At 46.4% G+C, this 23427-nt stretch overlaps 2 protein-coding genes across 2 annotated transcripts; one reads left to right on the top strand and one right to left on the bottom strand.

Moving 5' to 3' along the window:
- The first annotated feature begins 1114 nt into the window (after positions 1–1114).
- Positions 1115–14184, top strand: SLC6A20 (solute carrier family 6 member 20). Its single transcript, XM_067292454.1, has 11 exons — positions 1115–1235; positions 4524–4664; positions 5120–5211; positions 5784–6011; positions 7285–7395; positions 7609–7850; positions 8397–8559; positions 9640–9844; positions 11091–11250; positions 12624–12789; positions 13890–14184. The coding sequence occupies exons 1-11, from the start codon at positions 1115–1117 to the stop codon at positions 14037–14039; spliced, it is 1779 nt and encodes a 592-aa protein (XP_067148555.1). The 3' UTR covers positions 14040–14184.
- Positions 14185–15252: 1068 nt separating this feature from the next.
- Positions 15253–21900, bottom strand: SNRPD1 (small nuclear ribonucleoprotein D1 polypeptide). The gene is made up of 4 exons (XM_067291377.1): positions 21710–21900; positions 21160–21236; positions 17915–18106; positions 15253–15429 (listed from the first exon to the last, which is right to left on the bottom strand). Exons 1-4 carry the CDS (start codon positions 21721–21723, stop codon positions 15353–15355), a joined length of 360 nt encoding a protein of 119 aa, XP_067147478.1. The 5' UTR covers positions 21724–21900; the 3' UTR covers positions 15253–15352.
- Positions 21901–23427: the final 1527 nt, after the last annotated feature.

Below are 23427 nucleotides of genomic sequence, written 5' to 3'. Positions count from 1 at the left end.
CCTCCTTCCCTGAGAGACCTGTCTGAAGTGGTTGATGTCAAAATGTGCCTTGGCAGGGGCCCAAGCACACCGAGTTCACATCCATATTTGACATCTTGGTGTGCATTCAGACAACCCAAAGGCCTTCTAGGTCCTTCTGCCTCCACACTGGGCTGCAGACACAGCTTCCTGATGGCCTTAGTATATATTTGATCCCTGAAACTTAAAAATATTTTAAAACAGCAGCTCCTCAAAAAGTTCATCTGCAGCATTGGGGATGAGCATGAAGGTTAAGTGCAGGGAGATGTGGTTATTTGCTGCAAGGTGGGTCAGCCCTCCCTGAGCCCTGCATGCATCACACACATGCACACTGCATGGAGGGCTAAGACTTTGGTCTTGAATGCATGCCTGGTATTTCTGAAGGCTCATACTCGGGTGTTGGACTCAAGGCTGAAGCAGGCTGGGGATGTATACGGGTGATAGGAGCTGTTTTAAGGCCATTTTTGGAATGGGGGAGCATGCTGGGCTGTTGGGGGGGGGGGGGAGCATGGCTGCAGGTTACCACATCAGAGTGGACGTGTCAGGATGCCTGAGGACTGGCTTAGGGCAAGGGATGTTCAAAATACAAGCCAGCTCTGACAACCCCTAAACCCAGTCCTAATGGTGTGGAAACCTCTTCTTTCTGTTACCAAGTCCAAGCTGATGCCTCATTCACAGAAATGCAACTCCTAGAGGAGAGCACCCTGTGTAGAAGGATTTTCTAGTTTCCAAAACCTAACTGTTGCCCCAGTGTTATCTCCTTCCAACATCAAGCCAGCATGTGAGCAGAGAAAAATCCCTAGGTTCACATCCTTCCCAGAAATGCCAGTCAAAACCCAAGCAGCTATTCACCCAAAGTACCAATTTTATAGTTCTGTGTGTGCGTTTCTATAATCTATTTACCAGCATTCCTACTTCAGTATGTGCCTGTTAATAAGATTAGTAATTAAAAAGCTTGATAGGAATTGGCAAGCATACCTCCTCCTTTCCCTCCCCTCCAAGCCAGGTTGGTGTGGCATCTGAGGCAGGGCTTGCAGAGTACCTGCAGGAGGGAAGGCAGGAAGGCTCTGCTGAAATCCGCGCGTGCAAGTAGGAAATGGAGAAATCCCGGCCGCTATGGGACAATCCCTTACAGTTTGTTTTCGCTTGCATTTCTTATGCCGTGGGGCTGGGAAATGTATGGAGGTTTCCATATTTATGTCAGATGTATGGAGGAGGTAAGTGAGGTTTATGTTTCTTGCTTCCCTCTAGGGAGGAGTGTTGCAAGCTTTAAGCCCCAAAGCATGTTGTCCGTGATAACACCCTGTCCACCTACCAGGGTCCAGGGCAGAGCGGGAGGTCAGATTTGTGTCTGTATGTGTCGGGAGGAAAGTTCTTTATACCATGCCGGCAAGAGACATAAAATAAATACACCCAGCTCTAGCTATAAATCTCTCATCTCTTATGTTGCTGTTTTATTTCACATATTCCTCAGCATAAGGTTTTTACCTGACAGCTGCCCCAAAACAGTAACACTCATTTCCCAGAAGTGCGATGAAACAGTGGGAGGACCCACTTGCAAAAGGGCTGGAGGTGGTTGGGGGGGGGTGTAGGTCCATATGGTATTGATTTATTACGTTTTTCCTCCTGTTGAAACACTCTGAAGGCATCAGAAACTAGTTCAGTTTTGTGTAGGTTCACATATGGGGATTTGAATATATTAAGGAGAAGGGGAGATGTTTACACTGATTTATTTAAAAGATTAGCCATAGCCATTCAAGCTGCTGTCATGAATGTATGACTTTTTTATACCAAAAAAATTTTAGGAGGTGATAACTTGGCTGCAAATCTGCCTTGAAGTTGGCTGAAACTCCTTAATTAACAGGAGTTCCACAGCTAAAGCCTCACAGGAAGCTTTGAACATGGGGATTAAATTGGTTTGGGCTCAAAGAGTGCTCTTTGAAAGTCTCTCCCCTGTCCAAACTAGAGAAAAACGATGTCTGTACCATATACCTGCCACTGCCACAGACATTCTTCCTTAGAAATCAAGTCAGTTAACTAGGTTAATTAAAAAAAAAAAAAAAATATCTCTTCTAGTACACAGCTAACATCATTGGCTAATGACCATCTTTTAAAGAATCCTTATAAAGAGCTCCTCCAAGACATCTCAGCTTTATTCTGCTTCTTACGCTGCATCTATTGTCATGATGTTGAATTAAGTGATATGTTTAGCCTCTGCCTCATTTAATTCTTGCCTGCTTCTGCCTTTTCTTCTTTTCAGGAGAAAATACACACCGAGATGTTTAAGTGCTTTTTGCTTGTTTGGTGCAATGGACATTGGCTTGTAGTTTACTTTTAAACCCGCGTGTTGTAGGGATCAGTGCGTGCTGGCTGTGGAGAGGCCAGCTCAGAGCTGGGACCGCATCAGAGCTACCCTGCAGCATCGGGTCAGAAAAACCCAGAGAATACAGTGGGTGAAACCACAATAGAAACTAGATACTACCATGGCTGAAACTTTTTCAGACATTTCAGAGAGCAGAAGTGGTAGTTCAAGGTGCTTCATTTATTGGTGTATATCCTTCTCTGCAGATGCTTCTGAGGGTGAAGACTTCGTGTCTGATACTGAACTCTAGCACAAAGCCTATAACGTAAATGTTTCTGTATGCAATATCTGCAGGCGATTAGTTCACTATCAGTCATTTGTGTCTTGGCAGACATCCTGAAGGACAGCAAAGTCAAACACTGGGGTTTTTTGCATGGTATCTCCTGCCATATTCTTCTTATCAGGCATCATTAGTGTAGTAGATAGTGTGAATATAACCAAATGAATGACTCTGAATATAACCAAAAATGACTGATTACCAAAAATGATTAAAATAAAATGAAAAGCATATTTAAACAGGAATAGTTTCTCCGCTGTTTCTGTACCCCATTAAATTTCTCTGTGGAGAGGCAGCTCTCCCTATTGTGAATCTAAAATTCCTGACAGCAGGCTTTGCTTTTCTATTATCTTTCAAAGCCCTCAGAAAAAGTACTTAATGGCTTTCCAAGGGTCTGCAAAACCCACACTGACAAAACATTGTTTTGGGAGCTTAAAAGCTGGCTATGACAGGCCCAGGGCTTAGGGGGCATGCCAGCAACCGCTCGCTGGCACCCTCCTTGCAGAAAAGCAAAAGCCAGTCCCTGTCCTGCCTGGCAGCGCAGTACAGCCCTTATTGCAGGTAAGTCTAACAAACAAGATATCCACAGACTTTAAAACCTGCTGTCTCTCCATTACCAGCGTATTGCCTCCTTCTCCGCAGCTCTCGCCATGTGGGACCCAGCTGCAGGAGTTCTTAAACCTCCAGCAGCTCCCATTCAGCATAGGAAGTTACCTAACAGGTTAACAAAGGCGTTGTTAATGAAGCTATAGTGGGAGGCAGGAAATTAATTCCCAAAAGAAACCGGATTATTTCTCAGCATTGGTTTGCAGCCCTTGGCCTTGGTTCCTGCGCAGAATGCATTCCTCCGTGGCGCTGCACAGAGCCCTCTGCGAGGAATGTTAATGCCACAGATTAAATCCTAAATAAGAGATATTTACATAAATATTTTTGGAGTGCTGTAAAAAGGGAACTGGGAAAGCCTTCACAAAACCCCAGCTTTTGACTCAGTCAGCAGCTCTTTTAAAGCAAGCCCAAAGTGGAGGACAAGGATTTTTTTCCAGAAGAAATTCAAGCCGAGCTGCATCTTGGCTGTCCAGGGAGGAGGCCATTTCCCTTCCCTCCCCCCGTCCCTCATGGCCCGCCGGGGTCTCTGCTGCTCCGCTTTGTTGGGTTCCTGTGGGTTTCGCATGGCCAGGAAAGCCGGCGGCAGCTGCATGGCTGCTCTCACCTCTCTCGCGGTGCAAAGCCCCCCGGTTTTGTTGCACCGATGAAATCTCAGCCAAGCTAGCCCAGGGTGTTTTGTTTTGTTTTATAAGCCATGCCAGATTTTGATATGTTACTTAATGCTCTATATTCAATGTGGACATTGCTGTTACTTCTTGATTGAACACTTGCGCTCTGCCAGTGAAAAATTTACATGAAGTAAATCTTTCCCTTGGCCTCTTTCTTTCATTAGCTTTTGAAAGCTTTGGCTCGCAGTTAGTTACCCTTTAACAGCCCTGGCCCTGTACATTGCTCACGCCGACTCCCACATCCCTGGGCAGCTCCGCGGCGCCCGGCTCGCCACCAGCACATTTTAACGCAGGAAATCCCAGCGCTGCCAAGGGCCACGGCGATTTCCCTGGCAGGACCAGGGCTGCTGGATGGCCCGTCCGCTTTGCACCTGCTCCCCTGTGGGGTTCACTCAGGGACGACGAGCCCAGGAATCTGGGAAAACCCAAACGAAACCCGGTGAGATGTTGCTTGGGGTTTTGCCATGTCCCGGTGAGCGACCAGCCCCAGCAACCTCCCGGTTTCAGGACGTGGTTTGGCCGCTTTGAGGGCAATACGGCATCTGCACGCTGCAGGTTCACTGAACAGCCTCCTCTTTGCTCTCGCTTGCAGGAGGCTTTTTGATCCCCTATTTCGTCATGTTGATCGTGGAGGGGATGCCGCTGCTGTACCTGGAGCTGGCCGTGGGGCAGCGCATGCGGCGAGGCAGCATCGGTGCTTGGAGAACAATAAGTCCCTACCTCTGCGGGGTCGGTATGTCCTCGGCTGGGTTATTTAAGTGCGCGGGATGGTGGATGATTTTGGGTAGAGCAAGCGCTTTGTTGTTCAGAGGAGGAAACGGCTGGGCTGTGCCTGATCTGAGCTACGTTAGGAAGTTATTAAATTACCCAAATCATCTCCAATTTGCTTACACACATTAAAAAAAAAAAAACAATAAATTGAATATTCAACCTCCGGGGGCTAAAGCATAAAACTCAGTTTGGTCCTGGGAGATGGCATCCCAGCGGCAGGGGTTGCTCCTCACACCAGAGCAGCAGAGGGGCGCAGCACCGGGTGGAAAGGCGTTGCTTCCTGCGGCCCGGCCCAGCCCGGCCGGGCGCCTCCGAGCTTAAAGCCCTTGGAAACCCAAGGGGCAACATCATGGCGTGGGCTGGGGGGGGGGGAGGCCACGCGGGGGTCTCGGCGAGCGCCTCTCTCCTCGCCCGCAGGCGTTGCCAGTGTCGTGGTGTCCTTCTTCCTCTCCATGTACTACAACGTCATCAATGCCTGGGCCTTCTGGTACCTCTTCCACTCCTTCCAGGTGGGTGGCGGGGAGAGGGTCATGCCAGGGGAGAGGGTCGGTCCCAGGGGAGAGGGACGTCCCGGGGGAGAGGGTTAGTCTCAGGAGGGAGAGGCTTGGCAGTCCCAGGGGAGAGGGTCCTCCCACAGGGAAAGGGTCGTCCCGGGGGAGAGGGTCAGTCCTGGGCGGAGAGGGTTAGTCTCAGGGGAGAGAGGCTGGGCAGTCCCAGGGGCAGAGGGCTGACCCCAGGGGAGAGGGTCAGTCCTAGGGGAGAGGGTTGGCCTGGGAGGAGAGGGTTGGCAGTTTTGAGGGAGAGGCTCAGCCCCGGCAGAGAGGGTCAATCCTGGGGGGGGGAGAGGGTTGGCCTTAGGGGAGAGAGGTCAGCCTTGGGGGAGATGGTTGGCGGTGCCAGGGGAGAGGGTCAGCCCTGGGGGAGCAGGTCAGTGCCAAGGCAGAGGATTGGCCCCAGGGGAGTGAGGTCGGCCCCGGGGGAGAGGGTTGGCCCTGGGGCCAGGTGCCGCAGAGCCCGGCTAAGGGAGCCGCCGTCGCCTCCGTTCCCTCCTCCGCGCCGGGCGCCCCGTCGCTGCCGCCAGGACCCGCTGCCGTGGGCCAGCTGCCCGCTGAACAGCAACCACACGGGCTACGAGGCCGAGTGCGAGCGGACGTCGCCCACGCAGTACTTCTGGTACCGGCGGACCCTCAACATCGCACCGTCGCTGGAGGCGAGCGGGGGGCTGCAGTGGGAGCAGGCGCTGTGCCTGACGCTCGCCTGGCTCGTGGTCTACCTCTGCATCCTCCGCGGCACCGAGTCCACCGGCAAGGTGTGCCCCGGCGCGAACGGCTTCGGCTGGCGCCGACAGGGAAAAAGCAAACGGGGAAAGGCAGAGGGCCTCAGGACCCCCTGCCCGGGTGGATAAAAGACATCCCCGTCTTCCATAGCACGCGCTTGGCCCAGAGAGCCCGCTGCCCTTCGACGGTGTTGAGAAGCAGCAGTCTACCAGGGTTATTTTATTCTAAAAAATGGCTATTTGCACAAATAACGTGAACTCCCAGGCCTGCCGGTGAGATCCGTTGTTCCTGCTGGCCGAGAGGAGGCAGCAGGAGCTGCCTCAGCCCTGGGCCTGTGAACACTGGAAGCACCTGGAAAAATTCCCCATGGGGCGCATTAGCGTGCTGGTGCTGGTGCTGGTGCTGGTGCAAGGGCTTACTGCATCTGCCCCTGTGCAGCTACGCCCAGTGTCTCTGCAACCTGGTGGGCAGCTGCTGTGCTGCAACTAAAGGAAGCTCAACTAAAAGAGCAAGTGATACTAATTTTGCAATTAATTAATTAATTTGCATAATTCAGAAGAGCCCTTAAATGCAGCAGCCTGTGCTCATGTGGCTAAACTGCCCTGTGAGCAGCCATCTATTACAGCAGAGCCAAACTGTCTCCACTGAAGCAATGTCAGGAGATGTCTATGCTTTCTTTGCAACAAAAAAAATACAGCTGAGGTCTACTGGGTGTTTTTGCTTTCTTTTTATGCACAACAGAAGTTGGGGGGGGGGGGGGAATCTCCCAGCTGAACCTGCCCTAGGAACAAAGCCAAGGGCTATAAGCCCTTGTCGGGGGCTCCCCGGGCATGTCCCGGCAGGGTCTCGCCCTGGCACCCTGCGCAGTCCGTGCAAGGGTCAGATGAGCTTTGCTTTGAACAGATGGTGAAACTTGACTAATTAATTCTTTACAGACAGTTTCAAACCAATTTTACTCCACTAGATGCTGCTGAATGTAGGTTGTAAATGCTGTGAGCATTTGAAATTATTATTTTTCAAATCAAAGAGAAGACCCTGAGAGCTTTAGCACAGGTTTTTAGTATTAATAAAACTTGTTTCTCTAAAACTGGAATCTAAACTTAAACAGAAATCTTAATTTATCTGAAAATATGTGTTTAAAGGTTAATGTAAGATAGCAAGCAGAATATGCTGATGTTTTAGGCATAGTAAATGAAAACAGAGAGATATAGGTAGAAGACATATAGCTATAGATGCTCTCAGGTATTCTTTACATCAGCGTATAGTCTGACAATTTGTCTTCAGCATCCACCTTGCTTTCTACAGGTTGTCTATGTGACCGCTTCCTTGCCGTACTGCGTTCTTATCATATACCTAATAAGAGGATTAACACTTCATGGGGCTGTGAACGGACTCATTTATATGTTTACACCGAAGGTACAGAAAAACTTAACAAAACTGTCGTAGTTACTGAACGCGTGGGTCTTTAAAAAAATAGCAGTGATGCTGTACATTAAGTTTTCGCAGTGGTAGCTTAGGGCAGGCATCCAAATGCGCCCCTCGCGGCAGGTTGCTGGAAGCCGGGAGCAAGCGGGTGCGTGGGAGCAAGCGGCCGGGCTCGTGGCATCACGGGCCTGCGTGGCTTTGCAGCTGGAGCAGCTGGCGAACCCCAAAGCCTGGATCAGCGCGGCCACGCAGATCTTCTTCTCGCTGGGCCTGGGCTTCGGGAGCCTCATCGCCTTCGCCAGCTACAACGAGCCGAGCAACAACTGCGAGCGGCACGCCATCGTCGTCTCGCTGATCAACAGCGCCACGTCGATATTCGCCAGCATCGTGACTTTCTCCATCTACGGCTTTAAGGCGACGTTTAATTACGAAAGCTGCATAAACAAGTAAGAGCTGGGATTTAACTCGCTTTTTTTCCCCCATAAGCTGTTGCGAGTGAGATAAGCGGAGGGGAGGAGGCAGGTAAATAGATAACAGCAGGCAGCACCGCGAGCAGTGCCCTGCGCCCCGGTATCGCTCTGATAAAGATAATGGTGCTGTTAAAGGCGACGAGGGCTGAGCTGGCTCTCAACACCCAGGTATTGCTGCCAAGGCATGGCAGCGCCTCGCCGGTGCTGGCGGCGCGAAGGTTAGCCGTGGGGGGAGAAATAAAACGCAGCAATGCTCCGAGCCTCCTCCTCCTCCTCCTCCTCCTCCTCTGTGGATATAAGCCATCAATTTGAACAGTTTTGAGCAAAGCTATGGTTGAATCTCTGGCTAAGGCAGTAACGCCTGTCCCTGTCCCCCCCCGCCAAGCGCCATCACTGAACGTGCTCGCTGCCTTGGGCGCTGCTGCCCCGGCGGCGCTCGCCTGCCCCTCGCTGCCCCCAGCGGCGCCTTCTGCCGCCCCCCACCCGCCGAGAGAGGCGTTACGCTCCCTCGCTTTTCCCCAGGGTGATACTGCTGCTGACGAACGCCTTTGACCTGGAAGAGGGCTCTTTAACAGCGGACAACCTCAGCGCCGTGCAGGCCCACCTCGCGGCTGCCCACCCGCACGCGTACGCAGAGCTGCTGCCGCAGCTCAAAAACTGCAGCCTGGAAGCGGAGCTGGACACAGTGAGTTGCTGCGTCGCACCAGCGCTGTGGTGTCGCCCCCCCCTCGCCTTGCCCTCGGCTCCATTCGCGGATCACGCAGCCATGTGGGCTCCTCCTGCACCCCAGGAAACATCTGGCCAGGGCCTGCCGTGCAGACACATTTACACACATCTGGCTGGGTCGGGTGCCGCTGGCTTAGCTGACGACAGGCTTTCCTGGTGCGGGCTGTGCCAGGTGCCCCGCGCTCACAGCTTGCGCTGCTGGTTTGTCCCTGCTGCAGCGAGCCCGGTGGCTGGCGGGGGATTTCGGGAGGGTGGTAGGTGGCTTATTTAGATGAGGAGTAGGATGGGCGCCGCGTGCAAGGGAGAGGTTGCCCCATGGCTGCGTATGCCTGATGCACGCCGGATCTGCCAGTTTGCAGGCGGGTTGGTGGAGCAGCAGTCTGCGCGTTTCACTTCAGCTGCCGCACTGTCCCCGCGTGTCTCCTGACCAAGTCCCCGTGGGGTTTCCACCGGCGAAACTGGGACTCGCTGCAGCCCCCTGCTGTTGAGTCCCCAGAGCGAGTAAAAGGCCGAGATCAGATCCTGCAGCAGCTGGATTACTGAATCCAGCTGCAGGTCAGGGAAGGTCACAGGGGTTTTGGGCCGACGTTTTTGCTACAAGCAAACCTGTGTCGGCTTCTGTATATTTTGAATAAACCAGCAAAGACCTCAGCTTACTCTGTTGTGCTGAACTACCAGAGCATATTTGTTTTCCCATGATGGAGGATCAGTCTCTTATGTCCCTATTCAAGCTGAGGAAAACTTTAGTCCCTGAACAGCCCCACTGAAATCCATAGACCTCCTCGAAGAGCAGGCTCCTAGTCAACAAGAGAAAAAAAAGGTGGCCTTGATTTTGCTAAAACTGTCAGCTATTAATGCCCTGCCAAGCACAAATATTGCAATAAGCAAGAGAGATTGAAATCTCCCCAACTAAAAGGGATTGAAATTAGGAAGAATTTCAGTCTCCTCTGTAGAAATGATTCCTTAGCTTAAAATCATGGGTGATCCAGTGAAGGACTGACCGTAACGCTCTCCTTTGTTCTCTTCTCCTTGCTGGCAGGCTGTGCAGGGGACAGGACTAGCGTTTATAGTCTATTCTGAAGCAATCAAAAACATGGAGGTGTCGCAGCTGTATTCGGTGCTCTACTTCAGCATGCTGTTGATGCTGGGCATAGGGAGCATGCTGGGAAACACGGCCGCTATCCTCACGCCACTGACTGATAGCAAGTTCATTGCCACCCACTTACCCAAGGAGGTGATCTCAGGTGAGCAGGTGCCACTTAGTAACACAGGCCAGGCAAGGTGAGAACATACACGTAAAAGCTCTGGTGTCCCACCATCTTTGAATGTTCCTCTTTGTCCTCAAGCAGAGCAGGGGCTATCTAATATGTTGCCAGAAGTGTTTTCCTGCTCTTGAGAAATGATGTCTGTAGGCAGCAGTTTCCATCGAGAGATCTCAAAGCATTAGGACAAGAGCGGCTATGTATTTACAGGGCTTCCCAGCACACATCAGACTGGTATCTACTGAATCAAATGGCCAAGAGAAATGTCAGGATGTCTGTAGCCAGGGACACTTCTGTTTTGCACTCGCACCAGCTGTTTTACCACTGTTACCAGTATGCAAAATTCAAAGGGTCCTTCATGCAGAGAAAAGAGTGCAGAAAAAGCATTTCGAGTCTTTCTTTGCACCCGTCAGCCAGAGAACAAGGCATGTTCTGTATGGGCACGCGCTTTAGTAAGTGAGTAATTCAGTAATATGCACACGAACCACATGCCCTGAAGCAGCAATAGCTCACAACTTAGTAGCCCAGCAATAGTGGCTAGTGGCTGCGCATACACTTTACAAAGCTCTAGCTAGGACTCAGTTTTCGGGACTGTGTCATGAGGATGTACTATGATGATGCCGCTCTAAGATCATGGGTGTGGTTACCAGTTCAGGGATACACCAGGATATACACAAACACACAGAGCCAGTTCTTTGCCAAGGGGCAAAAAAATAATCTTCCTTCTCCCCAGTGGTTTTGCACCCCTTGCTCCTTGGCTCTTTGGGGAGATCTTTAACAGGAACAAACTATGATGTCATGCATGTTGCCCTGTGGCTAAATACTAAAATACAGTGCTGAAATATGATTTACTGGGTATGTCTCAGACTCTGACCTAACCCCCCAGACCCCACCTGAATGCTGGCTGAGCTACGCAGGGAACTATCACACACAGCAGCAATTCCTTAAACATGGCCGTGAGCGAGATGCGAGATAATTTCCAGGGTTTCAGGGTGTCAGTTGCATGCAGTACTGACACTTAATGCAGAGCTGCTCCAAAGGCCCTTTCTCCAGCCTGGCTGCTTCTACAGCAGCCATTGCGCCAGGATCTTCATTAATAACTGTAACTATTACCCTGGTAGAAAGCAGTAGAAGTCTCACTATCTTTTTAGTCTCAATAATATGACATTTTACATACACGCACTGTCCAGGCATAACGATAGCATCTCTCGCTATTTTATCCATGCAGGCCTTGTGTGTTTAATTAACTGCGTCATTGGCCTGACTTTCACCATGGAGGCCGGAAATTACTGGTTTGACATATTCAATGACTACGCAGCCACCCTCTCGCTGCTGCTTATTGTGCTGGTGGAAACCATTGCGGTGTGTTACGCTTACGGGATAAGAAGGTAAAAGCTTGAAACCTCCTTTCTCCATAGCGTGATTGTAAGCAGGATAGAGGGGATGTGACCATAGGCCAAGACGAGCAGTGCCAAGAGTAAAAATAACCACCTTGGACTAAATTTTTCTCCTATACTATGATATCAGCCAGACGATCAAGGTCACCCCTGGCCTGCAGGCCCTTCCTGGGGTTTTGGGTACATGGGGAGGCAAGGCCCAGGCTGGGTGGCCTGGGCACCTCCTGCCCCAGCAGCAGCTCCCAAGCCTCCCCCCCTGCACTGCAACGCCCTGGCCTCACAGCTCTGCTCCCGTCTTTACATCCAGTAAATGGGTTTACGCCCATGTGAAATTAGGCCCTTTTCCTGACAATGTGGATGCCCCCAAGGGGCACTACCTCCACGGCTCTGAATTTAGAGGTTATCTGTCCTTAATACAGGGGAAAAAGCTGTAGGCTGCTAGCTTTGGTACTGTTATTTCTAATTTGCCCTCCGCAAATACTTTCTCTGCAGGCAGGGAAGCACTAATGAGCTGTACACGCTGTTCCCTGCTCACTCGCTTTCTTGTCTTTGGTCTAAAGAGCATCTTCTGCCAAAACTCTGCTTCTCCTTTCACAGTAATTCAGCACAAGCACAGGAGCACTGCCAGGCTGCTGCCAGCCAGCCTGGTGGCAAGGGTGCTGCCCTTGCGTGTTGCTGCTCTTGCAGTCACCCCAGGTGCCCTCAGGGGAGCAACCACCAGGCCAACGCTTGCGGGTAAAAGCGAGTGCCGGCATCAGGAACAGTTTTACACAGCACAGAGAGGTGTTTGCACTCAGGGCATTTAAAGAAAGGAAGTTTTAATATTTGCTTTGTTAGTCTGCTAACAATGCGCAGGTGCAGCCACCTACGTTGTTATTGCATCCTTGACACATTCAAAGCCTTCAAATCGCGTCCAGGTTTGCTGTGTGATCAGGACTTCCTCAAAGACAGCCCAAAGGCGGTGATGAGACTGCCTCGACTCCGCAAAGACAAGCAGTGTGATTTCTCCATGCCACTGAAGCATAATCTCTTTTCTTTGTCAGCCTACAGAACTAATGCTCTGAACTTATTTAAGGAGAAATCTATGGAGGCTTTTTTCTGCTATATATAATTCTAGCTATAGAATATGTATTTTGGGATCCTGTTGTAAGCCCTGCTATCTTTTCACTCGCTTTCAGCCTCACTGTATGATCCAGGTGAGCCAGTTTTTCAGACAATACCTCTTTCTGCTCACTTCTGGTCAAATACACTCTCTGCCTGCATTATTTAACCCTATAGGTGGATGTAAAGTAACTCACGTCAAGGTACTGATTGAACAAATGGAGCTGTTCTCAAGAATACTTTTTTTTTTTTTTTAAACACAGATTTGAGAAAGATCTTCACATAATGATTGGACATAAGCCAAGCTGGTATTGGAAAATTATGTGGGCTTTTGCTAGTCCTTTGCTAATTATAAGCCTATTTATATTTTACATCACCGACTATATCCTCACAGGAACACTGCAATACCAAGCATGGGATGCCACACAGGTAAAACAGCTTTTTTTTTTTTTTTTTTTTTTTTTTTTTTTTTTTTTAACTTTTACAAAACCCTGCAAGGACACAGAATGTTCCTTCCTAACTACATTGTTCCACCAAACTGTCTTTTCAAAGTTTGCAGCTGGAACTAATGTCATTTTTTAATTCTGTGGTAATGTAAAATAGGGAAAAACCTGACCTTTTTGCAGCAACATGATGGTTCTATAAAATGGACTAATTTCCCTCTAAAATTCTTATAAATTGATGTCTTCAAACAAAAAATGTTATTAGTGTTGATTGAAAAAAATCAAAATATTATCTTAAAAAGTATCCTTTAACCAAAAGCATTTACTTTCAAATAGTAGTATTTTGAATAAAATCAGCGATATTTTAGCACAACAAAACTGCTGCTGGAATAAAGTAAACTGTTTTCATGAACCACTTCTGTTTTCAAAACTTCCAGCTACATTTTTATTCATGGCCAAAATAATTTTGCAAAAGTGCTGAACTGCTTATTTTTTGCAGAGCAATTACTACTGGATAAGTAATTACTAGTTTCATAATCTTTAGTGGAAATGTTTCTTGCATGTAGAAAAAAATAAAAGTACATTGTTTGCATGTCACCACTAATTTGGGTGCCTGTAAATGGCCTGGCTTGACGACTGCGTACCAGCAGGAGCCCACAGGTTCCAGGAAAGGAAGGAGAAGACCTTACAGAGAGGTCAGTGCTGAGTGGTCTCATTAAGGAAAGACAGGCAAGCCAAAATCTGTTCTCTTGGAATAGACCAAAACTTCAGGAAAAAAAGTTCCCAGTATTTGCATCATGTAAATTTACCTAGAGCAAGGTACTGTGTCAACAAGAACAGAGCTACTGTAACAAAGCTTATGCTGGTGAGGTTGGACTGAAAAAAAACTTCAAGGACAGTCATGAGCTGCTCCAGCCCACAAAGCACAAATGTTTCTCGCTTTCTTTTTAAATATGCACACAGAGCTTTGCTAGAGCCCTGCCTGACTGCAGGGCATCAAAACCTGAAGAGGCAACACTGCAGGCCAGGCGGGTTCAGCGGGTCCATGCAAACTCACCTGCGCTAATAGTCTCGTTTCGCCTGCAGGGGCAGCTGGTGACGAAGGATTACCCTGGCTATGCCCTGGCTGTGATTGGGCTGCTGGTGGCAGCATCCACCATGTGCATCCCCCTGGGGGCTCTGGTAACTTTTATCAGCAGGAGGCTGAAGAGGGAAAACATTTCCACAGTTGCATGAACGCAGAGCCCTGGACTCATGAAGACCTTTCCCACAGGGCCAGTGACTGGGCACTTCTGGAAGACCACAGCAACCTGTATTTGTAGCAGCTGATTATAGATTTGAGAACCTCGGGTGCTATATTTACCAAAGTGCTCTTGGGAGGTCCCACAACAGTTCAGAAAAAACAGAAAAAAGCTCTTCTGTAACAGATGAAGCTTTAAGAAGGCCTCTGTAAAGGGGGGGGGGGGGGACAGAACAGCAGCTCACAAAATGCTACTTAGCACAAATTAACCAGCATATTGGCTAATTAGGTAACATTTAGTTGTTCTTTTCCAGCCTGTAGCACGAGCAACGAACTAGGTATGTTCTTTCACTGAAGTACTGGTATCCTTACCCTTCAGAAGAGTCAAACTTAACATGCAGGCTATTTGAAATGACATCTATATTTAATCTTTTGAAGTTTTATGTTGTGAATGTAATAATTCCTTTTCTACAAAAGAAAAATCAGTATCTGAGGTATCTGAGATAAATACAGCCAATATTGTTTCTTTTATATTTGTGCCCAGCAAAGCATTTTATATATAAGCTGCAGAAATTCTCTTATTTCCAAAAGAAGTGAACATCTAATTCCAGTATGTAATTACGTACTGTGCCATTCATTTTTTCAAGGGATGCACTACACACTGGAAGATATCTGTGATATAGCTTAAGAGTATCATGCCACATAATCAGCTTTAGCAAAGTTCTCCTCCAAGGATGTTTTAATTTTAACCATGGAGAGGCAGCAGTCCAGCAGTTCTATAGTACTGATTAATTTCCTTATGTGAATGTTTTATAAAGAAAATAACATGGTAAATTTTTGAGCTTCACTGAATAGAAAACAGCAAAATTCTATCTATGAACTTTAAAGAGGTCACTCTGAAAAACAACATTAAAGACACATTCACAGGATACTGGTTCTTAATATAGTGTCTTAATTATGTAATTAGAAGATGGCAGTTGCCTTATAAAATAGGGATTCATTTCAAACAAACATTATTACAGCACACCAACACAAGTATCCCAGCTTGGGGCAAAGAGCAACAGAGAGTTTTACAGCACTTGGGGGTGGGTAGGATCTTGACAGGGATAACCAACACCAACAAGACATGCTTAGTCTGCAACAGCCTCTAGGAATAAAACATGTCCCCCTCCCCCCCCCTCCAGGCTTACCTAACAAAAGAAAGACAACTTTTTCACATTTCAGTTTATTAAAAATGGACACCGTAAACAAGACCTGTACAAAAACTATCCAAAATTGCCCAGAATTTGGTAACAGTTGTGGTGAAAAGTTATCGTCTTGGACCTCCTCTTCCTCTTCCACGACCTCTGCCTCTCCCACGGCCTCGGCCACGGCCTCTTCCAGCAACTGTGCAAATAAAACAAAAAGGATGAATCAAATGAGACCTAGAAACATTTGAATTTTGACTAAAACATTCTGTATCAAGCACAAACAACATTATGTCTCATCGCATGTAAGCAATAAGTCAGATATGAACTCTGGTAATTCTCAGTATATTCCAGACAGTATTTTCATATTTCGTATTAGATTTTTCAGCATACAACTTCCATGGACAACAGTTTATGTTTGGCTTCACTCAAGATAACAAGGGGATATAGTGGCACAGCTGGCCATTTCCAAATGTTATGATAGTTTGACGGAGTCCTGATTCCTCTTTTCTTTCTTTTGATAGAAGTCTAGTTTTTCAGAAAACAGAAGCAGAATATGTAAGACATTCCTGCACTTGGTCTACTATTCATCACAACACAGCAGGTTTATTACCACAGCTCATATTGTGTGTTTTATTTTTTGTTTGTTTGTTTTTTAGCACACTGGGAAAGGGAGGTGCCCATTTTAATACACTGTAAGATTCTCAAGTGCACTCTCTTTCATTTAGCCATGTGAAATGGCTGCATTTCTAAAGGATCCCAGCACCAAACAGTTCCTACTATTTTCAACAATGCCTCTACCAATTTTGTATACGATTATCCGACCAACATCCTGGCTCTGTGCTCCTTCCTTTTAAATACTACTATTTCATGGCATGGTAAAAGGAAAACAGATTCACAGAATAATTTAGGTTGCAAGGGACTGCTGGAGGTCATATGTTCCATGTGATGATAAAGTGTCATTTTACCCCAAATTCCTAAGGAAATAAGTCCTGTTCCATCAGGTTGCCAGGTCCCTCTAAAAACTTCTGAAATTACTGCTTAATTTCAGACAAACTTGTCAGTGTAGGGTTTGCAAAGGTATCAAGACACTTAAAATTTTGTGGAAGTGGGTGGTTAGGTAAGAGATGCACCCTACCGCCCACATTTAAGAAACAGGCCTTAACAGTTATTCTGTTCCATCTGACAGCATGTAGGTTAGAAACATGGTAAAGAAATGAAGGAGCAGAGAGACAGGACAAAAGTCTCTAAGAATCAAGACTTCATTTGTTTTGCCGATAACAGACTGACCCTTTGTAAAATACACTGAAGTATCAAAAGCCTGACTAAATGATTACAGCATCCACATGCACCAGTAGACAATTATGTCCACTGAGAAGCACCAGCACACTCAGGCCCACTGTGAAAGTGTCACACACCTCTCAGCCAGCATTCCTGCCTCCCATCAACATTTTCATTTGCCAAGGAGAGACCACGCATTAAAACTTTTGACACCCAAAGCATTTACAGATTAAGGTAAAGTGCAATGCAATACAGCTGAGAGAGCTTCAGCACAGTCAAGGTGCAAAAAGCGAGGTTCAGAAAAAAGCAATCCAACCATGTTCCAACTTCACCATGTGGTCGGTTTATTTTTAATGGATGCAAGTGGAGCAAAACCCTTCCAGGAGCTTCATACTCGCTCTCAATGAAGACTGCAGCCACAACAATTTGCGCTTTGGAAAGTACAGACCTGAGGGTGCCTCATACCATTTCAATAAGGTAAACACACTACCTCTGACCAATTATAACGTACACATGGGTCAAAGACTGCAGATCCAAATACTCAAACACCAATTACAGGAGAAATGAAAAGACATTATTTCAGAGCATAATTAAGCTTTCACTTAAAAAAATTATTTAAAAAACACCAAGATCAAGCATTGTGCAAAATTGTTATTGCCTGAACACACACCTACAGATTTCCTGGAGTTTATTAAATGTTAAATTTTAATAGCATGGACTAAAACTGAAGTATTCGCTATACTGTTAGGTTTGTAAGGAAAGGTTTTTGCTCAACAGCCTTTCGAGAAAAACTAAATACAATTCCCGGGAAGACCACATACAGTGGAACACTGGAAAACTACTCATGGGAATACAGTGTAGACTCACTGCGATTCCAAATTCCCTCAAATTCAGTTCTCCTACAGTTTATTTTTACCCACTACCAAGCAATATTTCAGCTAAGTATCCAGCACTGTTCAAGAGGCCATTCTGTACTTTCTTATTAGGCTATATGAAGTTCCCCATACAAAGTGGAGAAACACAGCAGACATTTTGAGAAGAGGAAATGTAAGCCTTTTCGGTGTCACCTCTGAAAATGTGATAGGTTAATATTTCTTCAAGCTTAGAAATATTTGCATTTTTTACACGGACATATGATGAGCTATATACATCATTTCACACGAAAGGAGATCTTACAGATGCTAAGAAGGAGGCAAGGCAGACTTGCAATATCAGTATCAAACCATCAAACAAAGATGAAAGAACTAGCTGCCAAATGCAGAAATTAAGATATTCTAATCAGATGTTTTACAGGATGACTGCAGAGTCAAAGTACTAAAACGCATACACTGACCCAAAGCCAGCCAAAACCATTGTTGCGTAGCGTAGAACAAAGAAAGGGGACTGGGAAATCACAAACTAACCTGCTTCTCTTTTCTTGGATTTGACTTTGGGTTCAACATCCACTAGCAAGGTATCCAGCGGCAAACTGTCTGGCAGAATGAAGTAGCGAATGTTATTCCCTCGAATACTCAGGGTCTCCAGCTGTACAGGCTCTCTGTTCTTCAGCGTCATTTTCACTGCTTTGAGGTGCGTATTCATACTGACATCCACTCCTGAAACAATAAAAGTCTTATTTCAGGGATGAAGGCGTACAAGATGGTCACTTTTGGCACAATGGGCCATTTTTTAAGTATACACCTGCTTCTAGATGTATGCTGTTCATTAACACTCGCTTCTGGATCTATGCCATTCACTAATTAAGCCTCCAAGTGAACATAAACACGTCTTTTGTCTCTTAATTTATGCTGGATCATTCATTAGTAACTGTCCTCAACAACTTACCGTACATTTTTTGATGGAAGATCCATTTACTACTATCTGTACAATACTATCAGAGATCTTCATCTAGATCTAAGACAGGCATAGCAATTTTGTAAATGATTAAAATGGTTCCTTTGAGCAATAAATAAACTACCACTTATTACAGAAGTTCAATACTAGCTTTTTTACTTTAAAAAAAGCAAGAATACCTCTGAGGAGGAAGAAACTGATCATTTCCTCTTTCTGTAAGCTTTGAAGAAGTCCAGCTGTCAAAGCAGCATTCATTTTCTGATAAAATACATCTTATAGTAGTTTACTGTCTTCTTTAAAAGTACATAAAATACATTACGGTAAGGGACAATCATTGCTGTTACTAACTCAGTGCTGAACAGCTGACCCACAACAGCTCTTTGCTCCCCCATGGAACCGTTACTGTATCCACTGTGCACAGTAATATGCACACTCCAAAACAATCTCAGCTGGGTGCATATACTGAGTAACAGCCATAAGAAGTGTCATCATTCAATCCCTATATTAATTTTGTTTTTGAACATCACAAGCCTTGCATGGGATTTGATCTCTAACTACAAAGATCAAAGTGAGATTAATTTTTCCAGAACGAAAAATTTAGACAAAAGATAGAAATTATAATTTACAAATATCCACTAATTCAGTGACGGGGCACCCACACAAGCAAAATTTTTAGTGTATTCAAAGTGTGTGTACAAACAACTCTGTGAGCTGAAAGCAATTATTGTCTCATTTCACAAATATGGAAAGACAAACTGGAAGACAAGTGTTTCACCAAGGCAATAATATAAATGAACACTCGACCAGAACCGGAATCACTGTGCTGTGCCTTTAAAGGTGTTTCATACTTTTATGAATTCAGCCTAACCACCAAAGGAGCTTAGCAGAGCTCCAAAGTTCACAGCAAACGCACTTGTGACCTCCAAGTATTTCTTCTATCCCCCCACACCAATTCTAGATCTAGACTTAAAGAAAACAGTTCTCCAACGTCTGTAACCCACCTGATCCGTCTCCTTATTTGTGTAAGGTATGTGTAACATAAACCCTGCCCCTTCAGCGTGCCTGCTCTGGCCAGCTGATACACTGGGAGGAACAGGAGATTTTGCAGATGTCACAGCAAATATTAACACGGCTTATGCACCAGTGTAAAGGGAAAAGTGTCACTTCAAAAATATGGGTTCCACCCCAAGCTTTTACAGACTCTTAGCAGGACACAAGGCTTTGGTCAATAACTCGGCCTGCAAGAGCACCAAGGTCAGCAGGAGACATTGTTTGCCTCCCACCTAGTTGTGTTTGATAGAGCATGCTGCAATCAGATACCAGGGTGGTGCATTCAGGTACTAACCAAAGCTGATGGACCTGGCTTGCAGAATAATGCCACATTCAACAGTTTTTAACCCTGCCAAATCTAAACAGATTGCTACTGGCCAAAAAAGAACTTCAGCAATTGCCAGAAATACAACTCTGCAAACTGCCAAATTTGAACTTTGCTACAAACAACGTCAGGGCAGAAGAGCTTCTAAAAGCAGTCTGGAGTAGGGGAAGGAAAGGCGACCAAGTTCATCAACTTATCCACAAGAGTTTGCTTTATTAACAACAGCATAACCCACACATATACACCTGACTGTCCCTGAAGTAATTCTAACATGAATATTCTCAGAGCAATACCAGTCTCTGACATTATGAAAGCAAAAAAAAAGTCCACATATATTTAAAAATATGAAAAACTGATATTGATAATGAACCATAAAGGCTTACCCCATAGCTTTCAGTTCAGTGATATAAAGGTGCACACTCATTTTATAATTAGCACAATTTATAGATTATGCCCCTCCCTAGACATTAAAACACAAATTTAGGTGATTACATGATAAACCTCTGACAACAGCTGGGAACCAGATTCTTGACACCAGGATTCCTTTTTGCCCAGTATCCATCATCAAGCTACATGTTTTCAAACCAGTTTCATGAAATTAATGCAAGTTTATGTAAAGATACATTCCTATACCAAGTCACCTTAAACAGAGCAAAGATACACTCAAAAGAAATAATTCTCTTTTAGATTAAAATCATCTACAGCCTATGTGAACATTTAACATTTGCCATTTATCTGTCTACCACAGACAGAAAAAAATCCTCTGTGGGTGGCTCTACTATAAAGTTCTTATATGACTATAGCTTACAACAATTTTACAAATCAAAATCAGATGTACTGAAACGTCTTACAGAGATTTAACTGCATACCACTGCCAGCTTGATATGGTGGTAAAACTAGCTTACCAACATTATCATGCTGCTAAAATTCTGGGAGTAGATCATGCTTACTTCAGATTTGCTAACAAAACAGTTTGCAAAAGTTTACTTCATTTTTCCCTAAGCTTATTTGTAAACAAAGCCCAAGAGACCATCTGACTCAGAGGCTCCCAGCAAGTACTACAATCAATCCACTGTCTCCCAGCAGCGCTTTATGAACAGAAAGTGTATTACAAAAATATATCAACAGCGTAAGTTTGACCACAGGTGAACTGGCCCTGCTACCAGGCCAAAGATGATGATTGTCTGCAGAAAGCTGGCTGGTCAAAGTTCTTCGCTGTATTTCTAGTAGCTCCTGCAAATGTCCGGACTCTTCTGCCAAAAACACACCTGATACTTGTAAAAGGATACAAGCTAGAAGGATCATCATCTGTTTCTACCAGAGAAGGTCCCCACAACAAAGAGTACGAAACAAAAAAGCTCAAACCAAACCACAATTGCCAATTATCAGCAGAAAAGGAACAGCCGATACGCTGCCACAGTCTTTGCCGTCAGGCCATACCTGTGATAGTTCCATGCACCTGTGTCCCATTCTTCAGTTCGATGGTCACAGTCTCATGACTGAGTTTCATTAAAAACCTAGAAATTAAAAAAGGTTTCTTTTTTTACTCCCACATGAAGCCTGAGCACGCAACATCAAAGAATACCCAATATTAGAGAAAACCGAGGCACGTAAGCGCCCGCACCTCTCACGTTTACAAAGAGAACGCTTCCAGATCTCGCGTTTAGTTAACGCAGTGCGCGAGAGCACGATGACACAACCCCCCCCCCCCCCCCCCCCCAAACGGCGGATCCTGCCCCGCGGCCGCAGTGGGCAGACTGGGCGGCTGCTACTTAACCCCGCGCTCGCACCCGCGCGCTGCCCCCGCCGCGTTTCCCCAGCAAGGCCAGGCCTTTCCCCGCAGGACCCCGCCGGGCGTTTAGGCCTCAACGGCCGTCGGGGGAGGGGCGCCCGCGAGGCGACCGTTAGCGCGGGGGCGGCGCCGAGCGCGGCTCTCTTCCCCCCCGCCGCCGCCAGGCCCGGCCGCCTCCATCCGCCTCCATCCGCTCACCTGACGAGCTTCATGGCGGCGGGAGGCAGGCGCTGCGGCCCGGCGGCCTTGCGCGGGGAGCGGCGGCGGCGGCCCCAGCGGGCAGAGGAGACCTGGGGCGGGCGGAGGCCTCCGGCGAGCAGGCCGCGCCGCCACTGGCGCCAGGAAGCGGCAGCCGCCGAGCAGAATGAATGGGCGGAAGCGGCGCCGCGCAGACGCCGGAAGGGGCGGCCCCGCCCCCCAGCAGCGCGAGGGGAGGGCGAGGGGAGGGCGAGGGGAGGGCGAGGGGAGGGCGAGGGGAGGGCGAGGGGAGGGCGAGGGGAGGGCGAGCTTAAAAAAAAACTCACTCTCTATATATGTATTTTTTTGTCATTAAAGTACGCCAGGATAAATAGGGCCAGGTAGAATAACCAATAATAGGACTCCAGTCACAGCTCGGAGTTAGTTTTTCCTTTATGTAGTACCCACTGCCACCATCAAAAAAAAAAAAATCCCTGAGGTAAAAATCGTTGATATAAACAGTTTGTCTCATAAAATGACTGTTTCTGACATATGAGATGACCTAGGCCCTAAGGATCAATTGGGGATGGTGAAAAGCCACCCCCTATCCCCCACCCCTCCGAGATTATGATGGGTGGTGGGATTTGACCACAGGGGAGCAGGGAAAGAGTAAGTGCCTTCCCCCCACCCTTTTTCTTGGATTTCCTTTTTTGCCTAAAAGTTTAATGAGAGGAAGAGAAAAGAAACAAGACACAGGAGAGAGAGCGCATGCACTTAAATATGAAAAGAATCCAAAAAAAAAAGGAAAAAAAAAGGGCTTCAAGTGGAAGTAGATTCACAAACAAATGCTACTGCACTTCATTTCCTATTTGTAATGTAGGGAGTTCTGCAGCTACATTTGCCTTACATTTCAGGCACATATTTCAATATCTTTCCAAGATGTTTCCTAGTAAAGTTGCTCTAAAGTTTAAAGTTTACTCCCCCCCAAAAAGATGACAAAGTTTAAAGAACTATTTGCCCCTTTTTAAACTAATGGCTTCAGGACAAATTTGTTCTACCAGTATAAAATTTTACTAGCAAACATTGTGTATGAATGTGCACATCCAGTCATCTAAATTTTAAATAGGGTCAAGCTCCACTAAATACTAGTCTAGACTATTATTTCCTTAGTAATTCAGAAACAGCCTGTTCAGAGCCTCTGCCTTTAGACAAGTGCATTTCTCAAGGATTTCACAGCTTCCAATAAACCCATGGGTTTGTCTAACATACTGCAACACAAGAATGGAAAAAATACAAGAAAAACCCTGAGGCCTATCTGCAGTAAGGGAGGGAAAAAAGATAGTGACTTGAATTTTCATCTCGAGTGCCTATTACTGTGACTGAAAAAACAACAAAAAAAACCCCCCCACACACATCCAAAATTAGTCTTGTAAGGGAAGAGAGAGGGAAAGCCTTGAAAAGTGAGAAGAGGTGAGGCTTGCAATTAATCCTAAGAAAAACCCACCCACAACAGTTCTCTGAAATTTAAGATACAGAATTGGCAAAGAAGAACAGAACATGATGCTAATGAAAACACTTGGTGTTGGGTGCAAGATCATCAATATTTAAGCACTGAAACAGCAGAATCTTTATATGCTATGAACTGCAACAAAATGGAAGCATCCTTCTTGGTGAGAAATGGTTCTTAAGGAACAACTTGGAAAAAGTCCACTCCGAAACACTAAATGCAATTGACAGTA

This window comes from Apteryx mantelli, chromosome 2 (genome assembly GCF_036417845.1).
Source record: "Apteryx mantelli isolate bAptMan1 chromosome 2, bAptMan1.hap1, whole genome shotgun sequence".
Taxonomy (NCBI): Eukaryota; Metazoa; Chordata; class Aves; order Apterygiformes; family Apterygidae; genus Apteryx; species Apteryx mantelli.
The sequence above is the reverse complement of the archived record's forward strand: the minus strand, read 5'-3'. Positions and strand labels throughout refer to the sequence as shown.